This window comes from Tripterygium wilfordii, chromosome 12 (assembly GCF_013401445.1).
Source record: "Tripterygium wilfordii isolate XIE 37 chromosome 12, ASM1340144v1, whole genome shotgun sequence".
Taxonomy (NCBI): domain Eukaryota; kingdom Viridiplantae; phylum Streptophyta; class Magnoliopsida; order Celastrales; family Celastraceae; genus Tripterygium; species Tripterygium wilfordii.
Genome location: NC_052243.1, coordinates 9,916,349 through 9,942,921, shown reverse-complemented (window position 1 = coordinate 9,942,921; position 26,573 = coordinate 9,916,349). Strand labels below are relative to the sequence as shown.

General features: G+C 34.3%; 1 protein-coding gene across 2 annotated transcripts; it reads left to right on the top strand.

The window, feature by feature from the left end:
* The first annotated feature begins 5,292 nt into the window (after positions 1–5,292).
* LOC120010610 lies at positions 5,293–8,150 on the top strand. 2 transcript variants are annotated; one of them, XM_038861391.1, is made up of 2 exons: positions 5,293–5,705; positions 6,530–8,150. In XM_038861391.1, exons 1-2 carry the CDS (start codon positions 5,643–5,645, stop codon positions 7,625–7,627), a joined length of 1,161 nt encoding a protein of 386 aa, XP_038717319.1. In that variant the 5' UTR covers positions 5,293–5,642; the 3' UTR covers positions 7,628–8,150. The 2 variants fall into 2 exon arrangements, with proteins under 2 accessions (XP_038717319.1, XP_038717318.1); XM_038861390.1 differs by having other exon boundaries at positions 6,527–8,150.
* The last annotated feature ends 18,423 nt before the right edge of the window (positions 8,151–26,573 follow it).

The following is a 26,573-nucleotide window of genomic DNA, read 5'->3' as shown; positions in this document are numbered from 1 at the left end:
AATCTTATCACTAACAAATACGTATACAATTATATATATCTATGGAATATGTAAACATAGGAAGCAAATTAAAATTTTACTTTTTGTATCTCTATGTGATGAGAAGGAATGTTTGGCAAGACACATGGACATGTACGATAAGGTGATCATCTCTCTAGATTAATTTTTTTTATTTTTCCTTTTAAAAGATATTCTTCTTAAATGTCACTATTAAAATAAATATTTCATTTCTTTATATGTTTTCATATACTATGAAAGAATATGGATTCAATAAGAGTTGATAAAAATATGATTTTAGATAAAAATGAATAGTGAAAACGAACAAACTTAATAGATTTTCTCATAAATTTATGTAGTCGACTCTAAATTTTTGGGATAAAGACTCGAATAATAATGATATGAACCCAAAATGTTTGATTGCATCATGGGTCTTTAAAATATATATATAAAAAGTGAGAATAAAATCAAATACATTAATTATGAGGGAAGATTAATTCCAACACTTATCCCTATAGAATGAAGCACTAATTTAAAAAAAAATGAATGATACATTATTGTTATGTACTAAGAATCTTTTAATTAAATTCACTATCAAATTCTAGTTCACTTTTTTCAAAGTCACTCTCTTTCAAAACCCATTCAACCAAAAATAAAAAGGAACAAATAGTTGAAACAAACAGTCATTGTGACTAGTGCGAAATCTTAACATTAATTAAACAAGCCCTAATAAAATTGTTATTAGCAACTAATAGCAGTACTCGCATTAGAATCTCTTAACAAATTTTCTATTTTACATACTTAGAGCACTTGCATTGGTGTCTCTTAACCGATTCTCTATAATACCTCCTCAAACACCATTTTTTGACAATTTACAGTTTCTCTATTTAACAATCACTGCATCAGTATCTATGTTATTCTACTTCATTAAAATATTATTTTTTTCTTTCTTTATTATTTTATATTATTTAAGAGGGGAGTGGGATGCAGGAGAGAGGAGAGAGAAGATACAAAAATAATATTATTTTAATACTTGTAGATGATCAACTCTAACAGATTCTTATGATGAAACTGGTTTTTTGCCCAAATCTGAATTTTTATCATCTAAAATACTTACAGTATCTCTATTCAACAACAATTGCATCTATATCGCTATCATAAATCTCTAAAATATTAAAATATTAATTGTTTACATTAAAACGTGAGGCATATTTTAGTTATCGATTGTACCTCAGAGCTTATTGTTCACCTATGATATACAATCTATATGAGTTAGTCTCGTCCTGTGAATGTTTTTTGCAAAATGGTCCCACTTAACCGTGTTGCTTTGAACACCAAAGTAGTTAGGGTTCGCCTTGCTTGATCCTAACCAATGTTTTGAGTTCCCATGTTGCCAATACTATTCACTATAGTTTCTACATTTCAATTTCATGAATTGGTCATGATACAAAGAAATAGCAATCCGTGTTCAATTAATATGAGAAAATACTAGTCCAATTGTATGTCGTCCTTCCATTTACTTACACTCGATCTAGTTGGACAAAGTATTATCAATCCTCCATTAATGAACACAACGCGTGTATATACTTGGTCAAATAATATTCATTTCCTTATTTTTCTATATATAATTTAATAAAAAAGACACTTTTTTTCCCTGTGTAATAAATGGGCAAGAAAATTCGTACCTAAAAAAAGATGGGTCCCTTTTGATGTTATTGAAACCCAAAAAAAAAAAAAAAGAGGTCCAATCCTTTTCTTGGTGGGGTTGAAATGGTAAGAAAATATTTTCAACATTTTTTGTATTTATGTAAATAACATCAAAAAGAGACCTAGCTTTTTCTTTTGGGGGTTCAAAAATTATTTGACTTTTTGCCATTACAAAATTTAAAAAAAAAACAAAAAAAAACAAAGGAATGAATGTTTCTTTCTATATAGCTGTCGTGACCGGGTCAAAACGGCGCGTGACTAACACTCAATGACCGAAATACCCTTTAGTCTCCTTCCTTTTACAAGTCGAATAATCAACGGTAGTGATATAAATACATAGGATTGATGTACATAAAAGATACATAATGATGTGGTTGCTGATTGGATATGCTGACTAAGCAAATTCAAAAATCAAAAACCAAATACTACAAATCACTTTTATCTCTCCTCAATTTTACTTTTCTTTCTTCTCTCTCTTCCTCTCCTCTCTCTCACGCGATTCTCTCGTTTCTCTCAGGGCCAATAACGGACCTCTGTCGTCCGGCCACCGATATGAACGCCGCTGCCCCCAAAAGAAGCTTCCGGCCACCAGGAGCAACTCCCAGCCACCACTTGATGTCACCGGTTGTTGATTTTGTCGGAAATCCACCATGAAGCCTTGGGTATCCACCAAACAAAATTCACAGATCCGGCTTATTCTGATGTCGGTTTGGCAATCCGACACCACCAATGGACTCCTCTACGTGAGGAGCACTTAGCCCAGCCCTTCGTCAATCGAAATGGCCACTGAAATTGGAGACCCACGTCAAAGGTATGCCAGTGCGTTATTACACTATACATTTGGCAGTGTATTTAGCCTTTTCTGTTGATTGAACATCTTATGGATTACTTGTGAAGTTTGATAGTGGGTTATTGCGCTGTCATAATGAAAAGTGTAATTATTTTGTTTCATGGTTTGTTTCTTGCCTAACTTACCAGATACTGTATTTTGTAAATAGTGTATTTAGCATTTAGTGTATTTAGAACATAGTGCATTTAGCATTTAGTGTATGTTGCTGGGCTGCTCCTCTTCATGGTGTCCTGGATTGGTGATTTCTTGGTTCCACAAAATATTTGATTACACTTTCATTTTAGTAATGCATTTGTTTTATACAAAACCAAAATATTACATACACTGTAAGTTCCCATAATGTAGTTGCATTGAATATGTTAATTTCCTTGCTTGATGGGGTTCGATTGGTTCACTGTCAGTGTGCATAATGTTTTTAACATATGTTCAATGTTATCTTGTTTAGGTATACTCTGTTCATAAATTTTTGTATGTATGAACAATGCTAGAACTACACTTCCATATTGCCTAACGTATTTTTTGTGAGTAATTTTAATTATGGACAAAGCTAGTAAAATTTGTAGTTATGAACATTGATAGAACTTTTTGATGTCCTCTTATCTAGTTTGATATGCTTGTATTGAGATATTTTTGATTTGATTTTTTATTCCCTTAGGTTGCAATTTCTCCTGGTTTGCTCATTCATACCCTTTCGAAGTTGTTTGAAGGGCTTGATTAGTTTGAAGGTGTTGGTTCAGGTCATGGGAATATATACAGAGTTAAATACACTTTCAATGCGCAATGTCATTATGATTTTGGTGTAAATTCATTTTGATTTACATTGTTGCTGCCAGACAAAGTAATTGGGTTGTTATTTACAATTATAAATGAGTTTGTCAAGTTCTTTAGTAGCAATGAGCCATTGGTGATTAAACTTGTCATTGCTTATTTATTTAACTTTCTAATGGCTTATTATACTGTGCAATTGACAGTGTATTTAGCTCTCTGGTGGCTTATTGCACTAAAATTGACAGTTTATTTAGCCCAGTCCATTATTACACTGTGCAATTGACAGTGTATTTAGTCTAGAAAAATCTTAATTATCAAGATAGAGAGTTGAGTTCAAGTTTATTTGGTGTGATAGAGACCCACATAACATGTTGTGTACTCATCACAAACAGAGCCTATTGAGAGAGCAAGCTCGTTAGAGAGAGAGATGTCGAACGAAGTCAATGAAGAAGGGCAGAACCCTGGGAAGGACTACGTGGATTCTGGTTTGGGGGGTGTTTGGATTTCTTTTTGATGTTCTCTTATCTAGTTTGATATGCTTGTATTGGGATATTTCGGTGTAATTAGGATTTTGGTGTAAATTCATTTTGATTTACATTGTTGCTACCAGACAAGGTAATTGAGTTTTTATTTACAAATATAAATGAGTTTGACAAGTTCTTTAGTAGCAATAAATCACTGATGATTAAACTTGTCATTAGTTGCTTATTTAGCTTTTTAGTGGCGTATTACACTGTGTAATTGACAGTGTATTTAGCTCTCCAGTGGCTTATTACAATGTATTTAGCCTAGTGATTTATTACAATGTGCAATTGACACTGCAATAAAATAACAAGTCACCAATCATAAACTCGGAAGAAAAAAATGAAAAAGTAAAAGAGGTGAGGAGAGAGAATAAGAAAGTTGGAGAGAGAAGAAAGAAGTACAAAAAGTTAGAAAGAAGAAAAAAAAAAAACAAAAAGTTAGCTTGATGAGAGAGAAGCGGGAAATTAAATGTAAGATATAGGGTTTTTAAAAAATAATCTATGTGGCATGCTTAGTTGGTATGCCACATAGATTATGTATCTTATGTACCCCATATATTATGTATCTAAGTCATTTTCCAATAATCAAAGGTTATGAAAACTAGATTTTCGCTTGTCAGATGTTTATCCAAATTTAGAGGTGTAAATGATGGTCGGTTACTATTTTTTTCACATGAATTTAACCGACTAATCAATCGGTTATTGAATGTTATTTTGGTTATTTCTATCAATTAGTTCTAAGTATTTTTTTAAAAAAATATAACTTACCAATTAATCGATTTGACGATGAATTCGATTTCTATAATTTTTTAACACCCATATCCTAATCAAACACATCACACCCTGTTGTAATAGGGCGGAGGGGCTTTTTTCGTAGTTATCTATAACAGCCCGGCTATAGCTAATTTTGGCAATAAAAAATAAAATTTCTCAAAAAATTATGTGTGTAACAATTAATTTAACAAATACAACAATATAAATTTGTGCCAAACAAAAATCTAGTGAAGAATATTTAAAACTTTCAATTTATAATTCTTATTTTATCCTCAATTCATGTCAAGTGTTGGATGTTAAGGAATCTGCATATGTGTTTATAATCAACGGATTTGTAGCCTTGCTCAAATCTAATTAATCTTAAAAAAATTGATAATATTTTGAATTTATATTCAACGATATAAAATTATCATCGATTATTAGCTGGAGATGCTGCCCCGACCCCATTTTAACAAAGGCGAATGACAACTAAGCATGTAATTTTCCGTAAACTACAATGTAGACGTGGCAACATAGGCATAATCGTCAAATCATTTACAGAGAATTTCTAGGACGGATAAGGAATTTGGGAATATTATTTAATTGTTTTCTTTTAAATTTGAAAAACAAAATTAGGAAAAAATATATTTTGTGTGTGTAGTTGGGGAAGTGTGCGGCTATATATTCTCCCTCATTTCCTTCGAATCCACTATATATAGAAGAGAGGGTATCCGGTGAAGAGCGAAAAAACCACCAAACGGCTATTATTGACGTTACAGAGACGGCGAGGCAGGGGACAATACAGAGACACACGCACAGACAGACAGAATGAGAGGGATTGGGCATTGAGAGATCGTCGGTTTTTTTTGGAGAGTTTGGGTGTTTTTTTTTTTACTACTATTAGCCAAAATTTTCGAGGGGGAATTTTGGCCTCTGGTTTTGGTTTTTGGGGGGTTTGATCTGGGTGGAGGAGGATCTGATTTTTCCTGGGTTTGTGAGGGAAAGCTGAAATTCAGCATTGATAATTTAATTTAGTGTTAATCATGTCTGAAGGGTATTATAATTCCAAGAAGACTGATGATATTTGCGAGGAAGTTTGTGGCCAGGTATTTTTCTTCTTCTTTAATTTTGTTCTCTTCACTCTTCTACTTTTTTTTTTTTCTAATGATTTTGTTGTTTCTGAGATTCTGTTCAAGATTCTGGGAGTTTAATGGATTAAGTTAGTTTTCAAATTTTTAATAAGATTTTCTCTGATATGGGAAAATTTTTCCTGGTGAATGCTATTAAAACCCCTTTTTCTCTGAATTTTGAATTCCTTGTTTGGCTTTTCATTGTTATTTGTCTTCTACGTTCAGAGTTCACAATTTTTTTCATCTTCTGATTGGGGCTCCTTGGTTTTGGCATTTTGTGCTTCTCTTGCCTTTTGTTTCTCTGGGTGATTTTCGTTTCCTGAACTGGCAATGTAATACAAGAGAACGTGAAAGTAGACTTTGTTTTCATGTCTATTTTTTTTTTTTGTCAGAAGTGCTTGTTTAATTCTTATTCGTGTTGGCAATAAGAGTATAGGGGATGTCTGGTATTGCTTCATTTCAATGGTTTTTAAATCTCAATTTCCTTTGTCTCCATGTTCCTATAAGAATTTAAAAATTAGTCGTGGGGTTCACTGTCACAATCTCTCTATGAAGTTAAATTCGACACGGTGAACAAGCTATTGAGGGGTTTTTGACATTTGAAAGGCCTGCTTCATAATACATTTACTAAAATATGAGTGTCTTTTGTTGTGGTTAATGTTCTCGAGTAGCCATAGTTGGTTTTGAGTCTTTTGTTCTTTAGAACTTTCTTTAATTTTTATGTGAATTAAGATTTTTTTTCTATGTTTCTTACTTATAGTCTGGGTATCTTATGAACCTTTGTTTTTAATTTGCAGCAGGCCTCCCGCGTAGCATTGGGCATGTCCAGATTGCGGTGCATCTTGAGAGGATTGGATTTCAAGACCTATATATTTTTGTTTGTGGTGGTTCCATTGTGTCTCTTTGGCGCATATTTACATGGCCAGAAAATCACCTATTTTTTGAGGCCTTTATGGGAATCTCCTCCGAAACCCTTTCAAGAAATCCCGCACTATTATCATGAGAATGTGTCTATGGAGACTCTCTGCAGACTTCATGGGTGGGGAGTTCGTGAATCACCGAGAAGAGTCTTTGACGCAGTGTTGTTCAATAATGAGGTAGACATTCTTACAGTTCGTTGGAAGGAGTTGTATTCTTATATAACTCAGTTTGTGCTTCTTGAGTCGAACTCGACGTTTACTGGCTTGCCCAAACCACTGCTCTTCTCGCTGAATCGTGAAAAATTCAAATTCATAGAGCCGCGGCTAACTTATGGGACGATTGGTGGTAGATTTAAGAAAGGAGAAAATCCATTCATCGAAGAGGCATATCAGAGAGTAGTGTTAGATCAGCTTCTTAGAATAGCAGGAATTGAAGATGATGACTTGTTGATAATGTCTGATGTAGATGAGATTCCTTCTGCCCACACAATTAATCTCTTGAGGTGGTGTGATGACATCCCTCCTAGTCTTCATCTTCAGTTGAGGAACTACATGTACTCTTTTGAGTATTACGTGGATAACAACAGTTGGAGAGCTTCAGTTCATAGATATCAGAAGGGAAAGACTAGATATGCACATTATCGTCAGACAGATGTCCTCTTGTCCGATTCAGGGTGGCATTGCAGCTTTTGCTTTCGTCATATTAGTGAGTTCATATTTAAGATGAAGGCCTACAGCCATTACGATCGGGTGAGGTTCTCTCATTTCTTGAAACCCTCGAGGATTCAGGATGTGATTTGCAAAGGAGATAATCTGTTTGATATGCTTCCGGAGGAATACACATTTCAGGAGATAATTGCAAAGATGGGACCTATCCCTCCTTCCTATTCTGCTGTGCATCTCCCTTCATATTTATTGAATAACGCTGAAAAGTACAAATATCTATTGCCTGGTAATTGCAAAAGGGAAAGTGGCTGATTCCTTTTGAAATAATAAGCTTAAAGATGCAGATTTTGCTTTGGGCTCTGTTTGAATATTGATAGCCATGGTGTGGCATTGATTGGTAGAGCCTTAGAGATGTATAACTTGTCTGACAAATTCTCGATCATTCTTGAGACACTGGAAGAGCTTGATGGGTCCTTGATTTTGGGTGAAAAATTATGTGCATTCTGTTTTGGTTTCTTCCCACATGGAGGTATAGCTAGTTTATCTATTCAGGGATCTGATTTGAGGTTCAATGGCACCTTTGTTTGTAGAATTTGTAGAATTCTTATGTACCAATGCCTCCCGTTCGCAGCATGTCTCGATCCCCTTACTTCGTGAGATTAGAATTGATGTATCTCAGGTTTCTATGCTGGGAGTTTTGTTGAGATGCGTTTTTTTTGGCAGGAAGCTTCTAACAGTCACTGTAATGTAGATTAATTGTCTCTTCCCTGTTCTTTTGTTTGCTGTATCAATTGATGAGTGGTTTAGTTTTGGCATGTAATAATATACTCAACTTTTGCATAAACACACACTTCATGAAGCACATCTGCTTGTAGGAGGAATATTTCTTTTTTTCCCACCACATAAGGTGTGATGACTTTGATTTCTTCCACAATTTGTGACCTGTGATTAATACCAGTCAGCTTCTGTGTATCTTGACCTCAAGGAGTCTTTGGCCCCATGGAAGTTGACCTGGTCACTTGGTGCTGTCAAGTTTCCAGGAAAAGATTAAGCAAAGGTTACCCCACTAGCCACTCAAAAACCGTTTTTAGATAAAACCCATTAGAAAATTTTGATTCCTCCACTAAGCCTCTCATTTACTAACACTTGGGTTTGATTATGACTGTGTTTGGATTAACCAAACAGATCATTTATGGGTTGAAAGTAGACCCTAGCTTTATGCCTTGTCTAATATAAATTCCTTGATATGTTAATTTATTGGTTTCTTGCCGCAAAAACAAAGAGAGAGATTGGATTTTTTTGTAACGGAAGGGGATTCAAACCCTGATTATAAGAGTGATACACACTATCTTTACCCATCAAACTGGCTCGCGTGTGGGAGACTAGACTTGATACATCATGACTTTGGTTCAAAATTCATATCATAAAGACTCCTTTTGAATATACATAATTACATGTATTCTGCTAAATGGGCCACTATCCAAGGCAGTGTTTGGAAGGTGAAAAAATATTGGACTTTTATATATGCTTGACACTAGTCGTTAGTTCCTAAAGAAATCTCACATTTTAACTTTGTTTATGAAGAGCTTATAATACCATTTTCTTAAGCTAATTGCTTCGATAATAAGCTAACTAAACCGATTATTTTTCAGGGCTCGATTCTAGCTTTTATTTGGTTCATACATATATGGTAGTTGAACTCGCACTGCCTGATTTTAAAGAACGGAAGCTAAGAGAAAGTATTCCCAGTTTCAATCTACGTATATCTGCCACATGAATTTGTCTTCAGTAAATTAAATTATATTAAAAAGTTTCTTCTTCAAAATAGCAAAGCAGATGACGATGTGATCTTTCAATATGTTGTGCTAAAATTCAATACTCACAAACTAAGTACAAAATCAATTGACTGAATCAAACAAATTCTAGCTAAGCAATAAATCAAAATGGTAAAGAACACAAATGATATATGTGTTTCAGCGTAAAACCTACGTCCACGGACAACAGAGATCCAATATTCCACCATGTTTGGAGAAGTTACAAATCGAGAGACTCACCAATACAAGGATAGCCGCTTGCCAATATGATTCTGGAGTTGCAAGTAGTAGGAAGAAAAATACGTCAGAGAGTAGAAATGATGTTGAATGGGAATATGATATTGAGGTTGGTAATGATGCAAAAAAGGTGCAATGCAAATCATGTGTTAAAATTTCCATTGAAGGTATATATCGTTTCAAGCATCATCTTACTTGCACAAACGATGATGTTGGAGCTTGTCGAAGTGTACCTAATGAGGAAGAGAATGTTCGAGATTTTTTCTCAAGGTGCAGAAGCAAAGGAGAGGAAGAGTAGGATGTTGTTGCATCAACATGAAATTGGGAGCTCAATTATTGAAACACAACCCGAATCTCAAATTGGGATGTCATCAGCTATGTCTAAGGGTAAAGGGAAGAAAAGTTCTACTCAAGTGACTATGAATGAGTTATTCAAGAAAGATTTGATAAAAAGTGCATTTAGAAGTATTGAGATATGGTTTGATACAAGTGGTAATCATTTTAATACAATAAGAAATTCATAGTTTACAAAAACGTTTGAAGAGGTAGCCTGACATGGACCTAGTTTTAAGGCTCCCTCTTACCAAGAAGTTAGAAAGACTATGTTGAATGACGAAGTGAATGAGACAAAGGATTACATTGAGCTACATAAGGCTAAATGGAGAAGAGTGTGGTGTAGCATAATGTCTAATGGTTGGACAGAAAAAGCGAAGATAAATATGTAATTTTTTGGTGAACAATCCTAGAGAGATTGTCTTTTTGAAGTCATTGGACACATCTGATTTTTTTAAAAATAGCATAATTTTTTTTATTGAGATGTTGGATAGGGTTGTTGAGGAAGTTAAGGAAGAAAATGTTGTGCAATTGATTACTAAGAATGATGCATCCTATAAGGCAGTAGGTTCATTGTTGATCGACAAGAGGAAACATTTATTTTGGACACCATGTACAACACATTGCATTGACTTGATGTTGGAGGATTTTGAGAAGAAATTGAAGGTCCATTGCGTGACAATCAAACAAAGTAGGAACATAACGACATACATATATTCATGAACATTTCTCATTTCCATGTTAAAATACTTTATTGAGGGGAGAGATTTGATTAAACTTGTTGTTACTAGGTTTGCTACGACATACTTGACTTTAAGATGTCTTAACGAACACAAGGGTGTATTAATGATCATGTTTTCATCTTCAAAGAGCAAGGAAGCAAGTTTGTATGCGTTGAAGAAGGGAAAGGGGTTGAAAACATTGTACTTGATTGTAGATTTTGGAGAGATGTTGGTATACGTCTTAACGCCAAATTACCATTGGTTAGAGTGCTTGACTTGGTGGATTCAGGTGAGCAAGTCGCTATGCCTTTCTTATATGAAGAGATGTATTGTGCAAAGGAGAAAATCCAAGCTAATTTCAATAATGTGACAAGAAAGTTAGTAAATTTACTGATAATATACAATTTTTACAATTCCATATGTATTGTAATTTCTCAATTTCTAACTATTTTATTTTTTCATTGTAGTTATATGCCTATTTTACATTCATCTTTAGCAAGTCTCCCAATCGTGAATTTGTATCGGACTTACCATGTTTTCCAAGCTTCTCACTATTCCCACTCTTTGACCTTCCTCTCACCATCAATGCATCAGTAGAAGAGTCACTATAAACTTCCTTATCCTTCTTTCTGCACTTATTGTTATTCAAGGCATTGCACATTTTTTCAAGCTCAATCTCGTTCTTCCCATAAAGGAGTGTGGTGATTAAGTGATCCTATGATTCAACAAAGAATTCAATAGCAGGAGAGCTTTATCCTCATCTTGAACCTTGACAGCCAAGTTCTCCAAATAAGCCAAAATCATTTCGTACTAAGTACTAACTCAGATGGTCTGACATAGTACTACTTATCGAATACTGGAATCGAAACAACTTCTTCAAAATGAGCCTATTCTCAATACTCTTTGTTATGAAGTTACCCTCTAATTTTTGCCACAAATATTTCATTTTTGTATCCTTCATCACTCAGTACTTCACTTTGTTTTCAAGGCATAATTGAATGGAGCTGCACACCCTGCCAATTTAACTTCTTTCAAAGACCATTCGAAATATCAGCAAGTTTGTCACCTAGAATGACATCCAAGTCCTAGTGATATAACATGTCCATCACCTTACACTGCCACATCCCAAAATTTCCTTTACCATCAACTTCTCTACTTCAAACCTCGCATTAGAAATCGCCTTCTCATAAGACGGAATTGATGTGTAAGATGATGGTGTACCCCTCTTTGAATTCTTCCCACTCATCTTCTACCCAGCAATATGTCAAAGTGAATTTCTCGCTTCAAAAAATGTTGTCCATAATGTTTTCTGTAATTTAAGCCTATATTAAGGCCAAAACACCCATCTTTTCCTCCTCCTGTCTGATTGGTCAATAATTAGAATCCAACTGAATATTTTCTAATAGAAATACTCCGGTCAAATCAATACTTGGTTCAACATTAATCAATATTTGGTCCAACTAAGTCCAACATGAACTTGCCCGAGGTGAACAAAGTATGGCTCTCCATTATCTAAACTCATAGGTGTTATTAGTTCGATGGCATTCCATTGCTAATCATACCTTTATGTGGGTGTTCAGGATTTGCGCAATTTGCATAAACGTGGTGAAATGTTGAGAGAAAGTATTGACAATTTTGTGCGAAGCCAAGTAGACAATTGAGGTCTGTATATGACTGCCACCTAGATTTGTTTTCCATTAAAATGAATTATATTAAACATTTTGTTCCTTAAAATTGCAAAGCACATGACGATTCTTCAAATGATATGTCAGATATGGTATTATGGCCTTTTTAGTTCAAGTCGGATGTCTATCTAACCGACTTACGCTAAGTTGTGTGTACTCTATCTGTGTTAATTGTTATTTGATGATTTTTGTATTTTTATTTTTTATTTCAGGTTCTCCATGTTAATCGCACTGATTACCAATTGAATGATATTTTCCAACTTAATTTTTTGGACTAGTAGTAGAAGTTAGAATTTGGATCATGGACTTACTTGAGGTCTTTGGTATATCAGATTTGGTATTATGGCCTTTGAGTTCTTGTTGGGTGTTCTATCTAACTGATTTTCACTAAGTTGTGTGTAATCTATCTGTTTTTATTTTTATTTTTATTTTTTGTTATCGGTTCTCCACGTTAAGCGCACTGAGTACCAACTGAATGGTATTTCTGAGGATGGATTTGTGAGTTCTTTAATAAAATCTTTAGGAGTAAGTAGAAGTTAGAGATTGAATCTTAGGCTTATTGGAGATCTTCAATAAACAAATGAACTGCAATGCATAACTTCAGCAAATCTCATAACAAGTTCTACAACTCTCGAGCAACATTCACATTTAAGTTATGTTTTGATTGCCCTTTTGACAAAGGAATGGTAATAGGCATTACATCACTTTATTATCACTCTTATGTTTGATTGGTTTTGGGCGTATTGTCATGGAATGATCATGGGAATGGTCATTCCCTTGTTGGTGGTAATGGACATTCTCACCTCTCTCAATGAGTGGTCATTCGCTTTCCCATGGGAATGGTCAACTATTGCATTTTTATTATTATACCCTCATTAATAAAACATCTCATTAAAATGTAAGGCTATTATGGTCAAAAAATTTCATTGTCATTCCCTTATCACATATATTTTGCATATCAAAAATAATATTATAATTATACTTATTGGAATATATTTAAAAAAATAATATTATATTATATTTTAAATCTAAAAATATATAATAGAATATTTTAAAAAATATTATAATATAAATTTTTATCATATTATATTTTAAAATCTGTAAAACATATATAATAATATTTTAGAAAATAATATTCTACAAATATTTTAATCGTATAATATTTTAAAATTTATGAAGAGACAAGGGTATTTCAGTCAAAAAATAATTCATTCCTATTCCGTTCTAACAAAAATTTTGCATGCCAAACGTTGTAATCCATCATTACTATCATCATTCCTCAACCAAACATATCATTATCACGGTCATTCCTATTCTCATTCTCATTCTCATTCTCATTCCCTAAGTCAATCAAACATAATAATAGTATTGTAGTGGTACTAGTACTATTCCTACCAATTGAACATAGCATAGGTTTTTACCTAGTTGTGCTTATTTTAATAGTCTCAATTAAATGAACGATAAGTTATAATTAGTGAACAAATGAATATTGAACAAGGAATATATCCAGTGACTAAAATCTTTTGTGGAGAAACAATGCTCCAAACAAATTTGGCACTTCTAGAATACAAAGGAAATTGACAGTGCAGAAATACATTCTTCTACACCTCCTATGGTAGGACTAGTGAACTCAGATTATATGAAGTCAAAGATGCTTAAATGTCCCTTTTCATCCCCGCTTTGGTGAAATTGGGAGCTCAAGGGACCTAGTACTGGTCACGAGTGGAGGTCTTAGAATCTAAGAAAGCTTTTGAACGTAAATGGACTCACTTGATTTACTCATCCTTCTGGTTATTAGCTACAGATGCTTCGTAAAATCATAAACGGGCATCAAGCAACATAGCTGGCTAAGAAGGTTCCCTGGAAAGAAAGAAAATTGTTGATGTTAGAATAGTGAGGTTGACTTAGTCATTTCTCATATTTTGTTTAGTTGTATGTTTACTGTGTTAAGTGTGTTTGACTTATGTGTGTTTAGTTTGATATATCAGCTTCTATCTCTTACTGTTAGGTTGATACTTGTTTCTGGAAGGTTGCATAAAGAAAGCTATGTATTGTACTGCTTCTTAGTTTTTGTTAAGAAAAGTATCGAATGAAGTAGAAGCTTTTGTCCTAAGTTCTTGCTTTCGTATATATGCTCTAAACAAGCTTCCTTCTTTTGTATCAGTTGTGTCAGTTGCCTGTCTTATTTCATTGAGAAGAAGTGAAGGTTGTTGAGCTATTGGTTCTGTCTTTGTTTGCTTTCAAGTGGTATCGGAGCCGTCTGTTCTTAGTGACCTGTGGTGATATCGATGGCTATCAGTAAGTTCATCAGTATGTATGCTTCTTCACTTCCTTCTGCTCTAGTTTTTTCAGGTGACAATTTTGATTTCTGATGTATAAAAATGGAGGCTTTCTTTATGGCCCATAATTTGTGGGATATAATTGAATCTGGCTTTGATTCTGCTTCCTTGTCTAAAATGCTTCCTTGTCTAAAAATCCCACTGTTTCTCAAATTAAAGAACACTCTAAGCAGAAACAAAAGAATTTTAAGGCTCTGACTATTCTTCATTCAGCTTTATCTGATGAACTTTTTCGTAGAATTGTGGGAATTAAGATTGCCAAAGAAGCTTGGAATAAGTTGATTGAAGAATTTCAGGGAAGTGAGAGGGTAAAACAACATAAGTTGTTAACTTTCAAGAGGGAATTTGAGGTGCTTAAAATGAAAGATTCAGACACTATTAAGTCTTACTCTGTTAGATTGGTAGAGTTGGTGAATCAAATGAGACTATATGGTGAAGAAGTTGTAGATTATAAAGTTGTGGAAAAAATTTTAATTAGCCTGCCAGAAAGATTTGAGTCAAAAATCTTAGCAATTGAAGAAAGCAGTGATTTGAAGAAAGTGTCAATCTCTAAGGTCTGTAGTAAGTTACAGGCTCATGAACAAAGGGTAAATTTAAGACAGGATGATGTGATTGAAGGTGCTATGCAAGCAAAACATAAGGGTAAAAAGCTATTCAATCCTAAGGATGGCAAGAAGAAGAATAATGATAAAGGGGGTAAGGAGAAGTCCATGGAAAGTTCCAATTCTGGTGGTGACTCTTTTAAAAAGGGTGAGTTCCCTCCTTGCTCTCATTATGGCAGGTCTAATCATTCTGAGAAGTTTTGAAGCCAAAATATAACTTTTGTAAAAGTTTGGGCATTTGGAGAAGAATTGTAGACAGAAGCAAGGCAAAGGGCAAATTGGCATTGGCAATAAACCTACTAAGGAAGCAAATTACTCGAATGAACAACAACAGTCTCAAGACTCTCTGTTTATGGCTTTGAGCAATTATCATGATGAAAGTCAGAGTGTTTGGTTGGTAGACAGTGGGTGTACAAGTCATATGGCAAAGGATGAAGGCTTGTTTACAACACTGGATCATTCGGTTAATATCAAAGTCAAGCTTGGCAATGGTGAGATTGTAGTATCCTCAGGTAGGGGGACTGTTTCAATTAATACCAAGCAAGGTACTAAATTGATTTCAAATGTTTTGTTTGTACCTCAACTGAAGCACAACTTGCTCAGTGTGGCACAAATGATGAAAAAGGTTATGAATTGTCTTTCAAAGGTTGCTATTGTTCAATTATTGCACCTAGTGGCACCTTGATGGCTAATAGCAAAATGGAGAATAATTCATTTCCATTGCATTCTGGTCCTGACAAGCAGCTTGCTCTGAGTCTAAGTGCAGATGAGTCAGTCTTATGGCACAGCAGATATGGTCATTGCAGTTTTGACACTTTGAAAATGGCATCTGAAAATAAGTTGATTAGAGACCTTCCAAATATAACTGTGGATCAGGGTGTTTGTGGAGTCTATCAGTTGGGCAAGCAGCAAAGAGAATCTTTTCCATCTGATGGAGCCTGGAGAGCTAAGGATAAATTGGAGCTGGTCCACACTGATGTGTGTGGTCCTATGTCAGTGCCCTCTCTTGGCCAAAACAGGTATTTTGTACTGTTTATTGATGATTTCTCGCTAATGTGTTGGGTGTATTTTATCAGCAACAAATCACAAGTCCTCTATGTTTTTAAGAAGTTTAAAACTCTGGTTGAATCACAATCTGGGAGAAAAATTAAAACCTTAAGATCAGATAATGGCACAGTTTAACTCAGCTGCTTTTAATCAGCTTTGTGATGATTCTGGGATTTTTCATCAGCTCATAGTGAGCTATACCCCACAGCAAAATGGGGTTTGTGAGAGAAGAAATAAAACTGTAATGAATATGGCTAGATGTTTACTGGCAGAGAAAAAGTTACCTAAAAGTTTTTGGGGTGAAGCTGTTTATACAGTAGTGTATTTACTAAATAGATTACCTACCACGTCTATGGAAGGCAAGACTCCTACTGAAGCCTGGTTAGGCATCAAGCCTTCTCCAAACATTTAAATGTCTTTGGTTCTATTTGCTACACTCATGTACCTTCACAGAAGAGAAGTAAGTTAGACATGAAAGCCGACTTGGGAATTTTCTTGGGCTATTCTTCTCATTCTAAAGGTTACAGGGTATATAATATTCAGTACAAGAAGATTGTGGTTAGTAGAGATGTGGTGGTAGTTGAGCAGTGTTACTAGAACTGGGATTTGAACTCAGTCCAGAAAATTGATGAAGGACAAGAGGAGTTTGTTCCTACTGGTGTTGTTTCTGAGAAGCCTGTTGAGGTGGTAGGAATTGATTCTGATGATGACATACCTGTGGTAAAGCATAAATCGCTTGCTGAAGTGTATGAGCAATGTTGTGCAGCCTTGGTGGAGCCTTGCAGTTATGATGAAGCTTCTAAATTTCCTGAGTGGAGGTCTGCCATGGATGAAGAATTGAGGATGATTAATAAAAATCATACCTGGATTTTATCTAAAAAGCCTCTAGACAGGTAGGTTATTGGTTTGAAATGGGTCTTTAGGACCAAATTAAATTCTGATGGTTCAATTCATAAACATAAAGCCAGATTAGTTATAAAAGGCTATCCTCAAGTTGCTGGTGTGGAGTATGGTGACACTTATGCTCCAGTAGCTAGGCTGGATACAGTCAGGTTACTGTTGGCATTGGCAGTTCAATTGGGTTGGAAAATTTATCATTTAGATGTGAAGTATGCTTTTCTAAATGGAGAGCTTGAGGAAGAGATATTTGTGGGGCAACCTGAGGGATATGTAATTCCTGGTAAAGAGGGGTAGGTGTACAAGCTCTGTAAAGCTCTTTATGGCCTTAAACAGGCACCTAGGGCTTGGTACACTAAGATTGATGTTTTTTTGCTGGAAAATGGTTTCACTAAGAGTGATAATGATGCAACACTCTATGTGAAACATGGTCAGGATCAGTTGTTAGTTTCCTTATATGTTGATGATTTTCTTGTTGCTGGAAAGAATCCATATTCTGTGGATTCTTTCAAGAAAGTGATGAAAAAGAAGTTTGAGATGTCTGATTTGGGTGAAATATCATATTTTTTGGGTATGGATGTAGTTCAGAAATCAAAGGGTATTTTCTTGTGTCAAAAGAAATATGCACTTGAAGTTCTAAAAAAATTTAAAATGGATCAATGCAAGTCAGTTGTAGTTCCATTGGTTGTGAATGAGAAGTCATCGAAAGATGATGGTGCTGAAAAAGCATATCCTAGTGTATTTAGAAGTCTAGTTGGCAGTTTGCTATATATGACTGCAACTAGACCTGATTTGTTGTTTGCAGCCAATCTTCTTTCCAGATTTATGAGTTCTCCTTCTCAGATTCATCTTGGTACTGCAAAAGGGGTACTTAGATACCTAAGAGGGACTGTAGATTATGGTTTTTGGTATGGAAAAGGTGGAACTTGCAGTCTTTATGGCTTTGTAGACAGTGACTGGGCAGGGAGTTGTGATGATATGAAAAGCAAAAGTGGCTATGTTTTCTGGCTGGGATCACGTGTATTTTCTTGGAGCTGCAAGAAGCAATAAGTTGTGGCTCAATCCACTGCTAAAGCTAAGTATATCTCAGCTGCAAGTGGGTCAAACCAAGCAATCTGGCTCAGAAATTGAAAGATTTGGGACATGAACAACAGGGTGCTACTGTGATATATTGTGACAATAAATTTGCCATCTCCATAGCGAAAAATCCAACTCATCATGGGAAGACAAAACATATTAAGGTGAAGTATCTACAATTAGAGAGGTAGAAAAGAGTGGTGAAACTCAATTAGTGCACTGCAGTTCAGAGGAGCAGGTTGCTGACTTGTTAACTAAGGCATTATCTAGAAGAAGGTTTGAAGAGCTGATGTTCAAACTAGGCATGACTAAGTATAACCTCAAGGAGGAGTGTTAGAATAGTGAGGTTAACTTAGTCATTTCTCATATTTTGTTTAGTTGTATGTTTATTGTGTTAAGTGTGTTTGACTTATGTGTGTTTAGTTTGATATATCAGCTTTTATCTCTTGCTGTTAGGTTGACAAGTGTAAGGTTGACACTTGTTTCTGGAAGGTTGTATAAAGAAAGCTATGTATTGTACTGCTTAGTTTTTGTTAAGAAAAGTATCGAATGAAGTAGAAACCTTTGTCCTAAGTTCTTGCTTTCGTGTATATGCTCTAAACAAGCTTCCTTCTTTTGTATCAATTGCCTGTCTTATTTCATTGAGAAAAAGTGAAGGTTGTTGAGCTGTTGGTTCTGTCTTTGTTTGCTTTCAGTTGATCAGGATAATATTAGAGAAATACGCTTAATAAAAGTGGTGGGGAGCGAAGAAATAGAACGAAAAAATAACCCTATGAATATATGAGTCTCTGCAAGTCCTTTCGGATCATTTCGCTAGCATGTTTATGACAGCTCAATGTTCCATGAACACTGCTAAGTTTTCTGTCCGCATTGCTACACTGGTGATCGATCTTTGCTCGCTGCGCAATGAGAGTTATTCTCAATTGCCTCTACCAGATTTTCATTGTCGTTCATCTTGATCTTGTCGTAATTATCACGTATACAATGGTATTGTGTCTTGTTGTGTTATTGATGGCTGTGGCATAAAGAAATTACTTCACAGGATTGTTCTGCGATGTGCATGGTATACTGATATTAAAGTTATAATATTTGATTTGTTATCTACATTCTACACCCATCTTTTCTTAGAATCTACTGGGCCGGAATGCATCTTTGGCTGGTGATGGCTCTTCCCAACATGAGCAAAGGGTTAGTAGTGGATCAGATAGAGTCCAGGTAGAGACACTCCGAAGGGATCTTCAAGAAGCATTGCAAAGGATAGAAATATACTCAAGGCAGAGAAATCTAGAATTGAATCCGAGGCATCCATGTACCAAACTTTAGCTGGGAAGATGGAAGGTGATCTAAAAGGCTTATCTGACGCGTACAACAGTCTGGCATTAACAGGCCAACTTCCATCTGGAAAAGGAGGTGAAAACACCAAAGAGTGGAGGGACTTCTACATTTCCTGATCATGTAAAGGCAGAAGCACAAAAGGAGAGCGAGGCAGAATTGAATGATTTGCTCATGTCGTGTGCCTTGGGCGGGGCAAGAGCAAAGTAAGGTGGAAAAGCTGAGTGCAAGTTTGATGGAACAAGGGGTGGATGCGGACAAACTGCTTGAAGATATTGGAGATGATATTGATCTGACAGGAGGTGGTGATGAAGAGGAAGACTAAAGGGTGCTTGTTCGATCTTGTGCTTGATTTGTATGTTTGTGAAGTTCTTCCCTAGTTGACTTAATTCCCATCTCTGTTCAGTTATGGCTGCTGGTGCTGACTGCCCCTTCATTTGTACATTTCTCAGTGAATTGTACATTCTACTATCATTCATCAGCTATTGGGATATTAATCGACTTGTTATAATAAAACAAACATGAAACACCATGCATCGAAAAATTGTAATTGTAAGTCTATGTCTGAAGACCAAATCGCCATGGATCTACTTCATATATGGACCAAACTTAATCACTATGGATCTACCTCTGTCGGAGGTTTATACGCCACCTCATGAAAATGCTTTAAAATTTTATTCGCTAATTTCTATTATAACTGTACCAAAGTGAGTAGAAAATTATATAAAAAAAATAAAAAAACTTATTAGTTTCCATGAAACAACTACTTTAAGAGGTATATTAGTCGATTACACTAATTAAAACGAAATAATAGTAAAAGGATAGTTTTTAGGGCATTTCGTTTGTCCAATTAATGGCAAAAGAGTATTTTACATCCCTAAACTATTGGTCGGGTTTCATTTTCGTCCCTTTGCTTCTTCTTTTTTTTTCCCTTTTTCGTCCCCTAACTATGGGAAATTACCATGTTTATCCCTCGAATAAATCTGGCCATTGAAAAATCCTACGTGGCATCATATTGTTCGTCAGATCAGGTTTTTCCCAACCTCAATCTCACTTGAAAGGATGAAAATGATACTTTTCAATAGTTGAGGGACACAAATGGGAGAAAAAAAAGCTTAGGGACAAAAATAAAACTCGCCCCATAGTTGAGGGACGAAAAGTATCTTTTTGCCTACAATTAATACATTATATCATCTCTATAAATAGGAGTCACTATTCCACCATTTTACATAATTTCTCACAAGGTTTGTTTGATAGATAGTTTTAACAATATATATGCTGGTAAAAAAATGATAGAAGATATGATTCCTGAAATGTTGATAGGTGTTTAGTTGTAATTTTACTGGTAGTATATTAGTGTTAAAATTATTGTGACAAATTATGTGTAGGGGTATTATGTAATCAAGTTATAACATATTAAAATAATTTATAATAACATTAAAAAACATTTAAATAAATTTAATAAGATAAAATAAAACTTAGATATTTTTTAATGCTTCCATTTATTTTATGTAACCATATATAAAAAAAAAACAGAAAATCAAGGAGGAAGATAGGAGAATAGAGAGAGGGTGAAAGTGAGGGTATCATTGATAAATCATTAATAATGTGAGGACAAATTGATAAAGACGTGTAATTGTGCCAAAATGATCTCAATATTGCTGAAAATGAGACAATTTAGAAATGTTCATATTATAGTCTCATCTCTCTATAATTCTTTTAATACTCTCTAATTTTCTTATCATCATGTGGAATAAACCAGCTTAATTATGACAAAAGTAAATAGTTAAGTATTCTTAAAGTCGTGTACAAGCACAACCGACCGCAACAAAACTGAGAATGAAAATTCCTATGAATGGAAATTGTATTCCACCAAGAGAAAATTCCAACAAAATTATCAAAAATCCAAGAAGTTACAAAAATTACGATTGATTGATCCAGTTGATTCCTCTTTTTTCAAAAGAATGTGCAAGCCTTTTACAGTGAAGAGCAATTTAGTTTTTTTTTTTTTTTTTAAAGGATCTGCATGACTTCTGCTGTGATACAATGCTCGTCCAAAAAATTTAGGGTAATCGAAAAGAAAGTAAGCTAACAATGTATGATTATTAAGTTATGGAAAAAATGTTAATTTTTTTTTAACCTTTGTACGTTATTAATTTATGCATAGTTCAAATTGCTTTTATTTTATAATACAATTAATGTTATATTTTTGAGGTGTCAATAGTGTAATATTATTGAGGGTGTTGATTGTGTGGACCAAAATGTGATTAAAAAAAAGCACTTTTATAATGTTTGGAAGAGCATTTTTGGTCTTGCTATTGGTGTGTTTGGAGTCCAATGTTATCAAATCGAATCGACTAGTATGAATTGTCGAAAATTTTGAATCGTAAATCGTTAATCATAAGATTCACTTAATTTTTAATAATATCTTACGATATATATATATATATATATATATATATATGCATATTCATATAAGATATATGTATGGTACAAAAAAAACACATTTATAACAATCTAACATAAATTTTATATTACTTGTCTCGATGTGATACGATAAATTAGTTCTTGACAATAGATGTTGGATATGTTGAGCATGAATAAACCATGGTGGAACTCCATATATATGCATAATCAAAATGACGTCGTGTTAATTTTTTAAAGAAAATAAAAAAAATTTCATAAATTGAATCCTTCTACTTCCTCCGTCTCTAGAATAGTGTGTATCGCTTGAATCGGTATGAATCTTACGAATTGAATCGCGAATCGATCGATTCATCAAACTTCACGATTCAAGCTATAAATCGAATCATTTCACCTTGAAGTCTATGAATTGTGAATAGTACGATTCTAAAGAAAAAATCATTTTATAACTATTATAGGTTATTGGATCGAGAAATTTTATTTACACCACATAAACTAATAGCACTTATTTTAATCCTATAAGTTTACATCCATATTTTATAAGTTTATACCAAATATTTAAATAGATAACCTAAATTATCATTAACTTGTAAAGTTGTGATTGACAAACGATTAAGTTTACACACTCTAATATGTTAACCACTGAATGCACTTATCAAATAGACACTCACGCAGGCTCGATTTGAACTCCCCTTATCAAGAAGAATTTCGAGCCACCTAGCATTTGACCGACAAACGTCCGTCCACCGACTACAGAACATCTCATTTTTGGGCATAGCACCACCCACGCTGTCGACATCCAATCACCGACCAGAGCACCTCATCTCGCGGATAAAGACAAGTTTAATATTTCTTCAAAAATCAATGTAAAGAAAGTGGGCCCCGGCCAACCCAAGTAATAGGATTGTACAATCTAAAAGATCGTGTTCTCAAAGAGGGAATAGTGGAGTTGCAAAGCGATTTTAATCTAGCACCAGCCATTCCAACAACTTAGTCGATGAGCGGAATCTACCAGTAGAGTTCAAAAATTGCTATCTACCAACTAAAGAAGGCGAACGTAAACATAGAGCATGCGAAATGAACCAAACCTGCAAAAAACAAAACGAATGAAAATCCCAAATCAACAACCACTCTCAATAACTAGAAAGTCCATAAGAGTATACTGGGTCATAAATTACAGTAGAATCACATGAATAATTGCTATTCGCAATCTAGCTAGTCATGAACAATAATCAGCAATAAGCATTAATAAACCTCCTCAAAGTCAAATAAGTAAAATCTGGAACCGCTACGATAAAACAATCAATTTATGTTATAAATCCACACCCCCATACACACCAACAATATTATCCGTTTTGGTTGTCCAGTTCCCGTGGATACATTGAACCCACACGTCTTTGTTTCTCCTTAGACCCAAACAAGTGTACTGACCCAACTCACTCAAACCTAGAAAAAGATCTTGGCAGTGGTTAAGGGTGGATTTGATCCTTATAAATAAGGAATCGAAAATGTTAATCTTCCATAGAATCTTTTTCCATAAGTGTACATAATAGCCACATGTGAATGCCACCTAAGAATGTGGTAATAAAATATTTATATGTAGAGCCACATAAGTCTATATGTTCCTGCCTCTCTCTCCTGTTTTGTCTTTATCCTATTAATTAAGTTGTTTCTTTCTCATACTTTGTCAGAAACAATTAAATGCATTGAATTATAGAGTGAAGTTATTTCTCTCTCTACTGTCTTCCTTATTATAGCTTTTTACCTTTTTTGTTTTTTTCTCTTTCTTGCTTATACTTTTTTCTCTTATGGAGAAGAGAGTTATGACAACGTCTAAATCAATGTGTAAATATGACAACGATAGTGTAATTAGAATTTTCAAGGTGTAATTCCAAATTGAAATAATGTAATTACCCACTTCAGACAGTATAATGTGTAGTTAAAAGTTATCCAGTGTAATTGGACTTGTAAACAATGTAATTATATATATATTGTTGAGTGCATTAAAAGAGAAAACAAATTGGATTCACATTAATATTTGTATGTTTGAACTCAGTCTTTTTGATGATTTCATAGATTTTATATAATTTTGAGAAGACAATTTTTAACTACGACGTTAAAGCAATATGTTGTGAACTGTGTAAATATGATCACAATAATGTAATTAAAAATATCAATGTGTAATTACGCATTGGAATAATGTCATTATTCACTTGTTTTGTAATTAAAAGTTATCAGTGTAATTACGCATTGAAATAATGAAATTAAAAGTTATTCAGTGTAATTGGACTTACAAACAATGTAATTACACATATATTGCCAAGTGTATCAAAGACAAAATAAGCACCAACGACAAAAAAACCCACAACATCAAAGACTCCAAACACCAAAGCCACAACATGAAAGACCCCAAACAAACAAATCCATAATATGAAAGATTCAAAACAAACAAACCCACAACCAGCCAAGAAAAAACAACAGCGACCCACCAACCTAAACAAACCAAGCTGTGAAGATATGACTGTGTCATTTTACACCGGTCCTAATTACATTGTTTCGGTTCATAATTACATAGTATATGACATTGATTACATTGTTTTGGGTAATAATTACACAATATCTTACCTGCAATCTACAAACGGATTTTCAAATTTTCAAAATCAAATCAGGGAAAAACAAAATATGTAACTAATTAATAAAATTAGAAAAACCCCAAACCACCAAAGCCACAACATGGAAGACCCCAAACAAACAAACCCACAATATGAAAGACCCCAAAATCGAATAAAACTCAAATCTCACATCAAATATCACTTTTACTTACAAAATCGTTACATAAACACAGATCAATGGATTCCATATCATCTATGGTCGGAAACCGATCGAATCGCCTTTGAAAATGGAATATTGGTTGACCGTCACCGTCGATAATGGGTATCAACTTCTCTCATTTTCTCTGGGCTTCTCGAATCTTCGACTTGTTTGAAAGAGTCTGTCTTTGTTTTCTCTAAGAGGAAGAGAGAGTGAGGGAGAGACTGATATGAAGAGAGTGAGAGGATGCTCTAACTCTTTGTCGTGATACATTGTCGGAACTGGAGTGCTAAACCATCATCTGTAGAGGAAGAGAGAGTGAGGGAGAAAGTGCTGGAAAGTGAGAGCAAGAGAGAGTGAGGGAGAAAGTGAAGTAAAGTGAGAGAGAAAAAAGGAAGTGTAGGAAAGTGGAGAGGGTTGCACACCTTTTTAGTCTAGGTTTTAATTTTTTGAAATTCAAAAAATTACCATGTCATATGGCTTATGTGGCATGCCATGTGTATTAGGGATATTTAGGGATGTTTGGCTATGTACATCTAGCACTACTGATAAGGAATTGTTCTCGCATCTTACCGATGTGGGACTTTACAACTTACAGGATTTGAAAGAACTTCAAGCAGAAAATGAAATTGGTCAGGGAACGAATTGCTTACTTGCTTTTTCAATTTTTGCCATGATGGATTTTAGTTTAGAGGATAAACAATGAACAAATTGGAACTATCTTTGCTTGGTCTACAAGGTCATAGAAAATTAGTAGATTGGAACAAATTGAAACTATATTGATGGATTTTTTTAAACTTTTAAATTTTTAATTCAATATGTAAATATTTATTTAACTTATTTTCAATAAAGGTGTATTTATCATTCCAAAAAAGAATATATATATATATATAAAATAAAAATAATGTAAACTTAACAGATTTTGTGGTTGAATTTTAAGCTCGACTCACCGGCCGCCTCTAGGCAGAGCCGGGCTCACTTAACGCCTGCCTTAGGAAAGTAGAAATGGGATCAAGATTTGACAAAAGAAGCAATCATTAAGATATATGAAATTTCAACCTCGTAAAGTTTGTCTCAGCGAAAAGCATTGATACATTCTCTGTACACAGTTGTTAAGAAGGTCCTACTGGTTTGTCTTCTTCCGAAATATTGTTTCTACCGCACAGTTGGCCGATGTATATCCACCAACTCTCTCCTTTCATGAATTTTGAAGAAACCAACTCGTGCCCGACTCATTGGTTGACGAGGTCGACCCCGATCATTACTTATTTTTTAGACGGACAGGGGTTATACTTATTGTATATAATCAAAAATCCTTAAGTATTCATAATTACCGTTTCTTTTCTTAACCAAAATTTCAAAACAATTTATCTCTTGAAATACATGTTAGATTTCGAAAAAAAAAAATACACATTCGGAATCAACAATCACTTTCCAACAAGACCCTTTATCGATATTTTTCGCATGGTCGTACTTTTTTGCACTATTTGGAATAATAAAAACACAAACATTTATTTCATTATTTCGATCTCTTATTACATTATTTCACATTCTTATTACATGATCTCGACTAACTATTACATTATTTTCTCAATAAACCAGACTTCTTTCACTTTGTTACTATAGGAGCGTTCAAATTATATGTGACAAGCTAAACTCGTCGGAATTGAGCTCAGGGTAGTGAGACAAGTCGGAATCTGTTCTCAATGTCGTTGGAAAATAAAAATTTAACAAGATTCACGTCAGAGATTTTCTGAGGATTTCAATAGATTTGCACAAACTTGTACTACGTTATGTCAATATCTTACTACATTATTACAGTCTTTATTACACTGTTGCATACTCTTATTATTTTCATATATATCTAACTAGTAGGATTATGGATAAATAATTATATGGAAGTCTAACATTTTCGTTCCAACTCTAATGATGAATTCA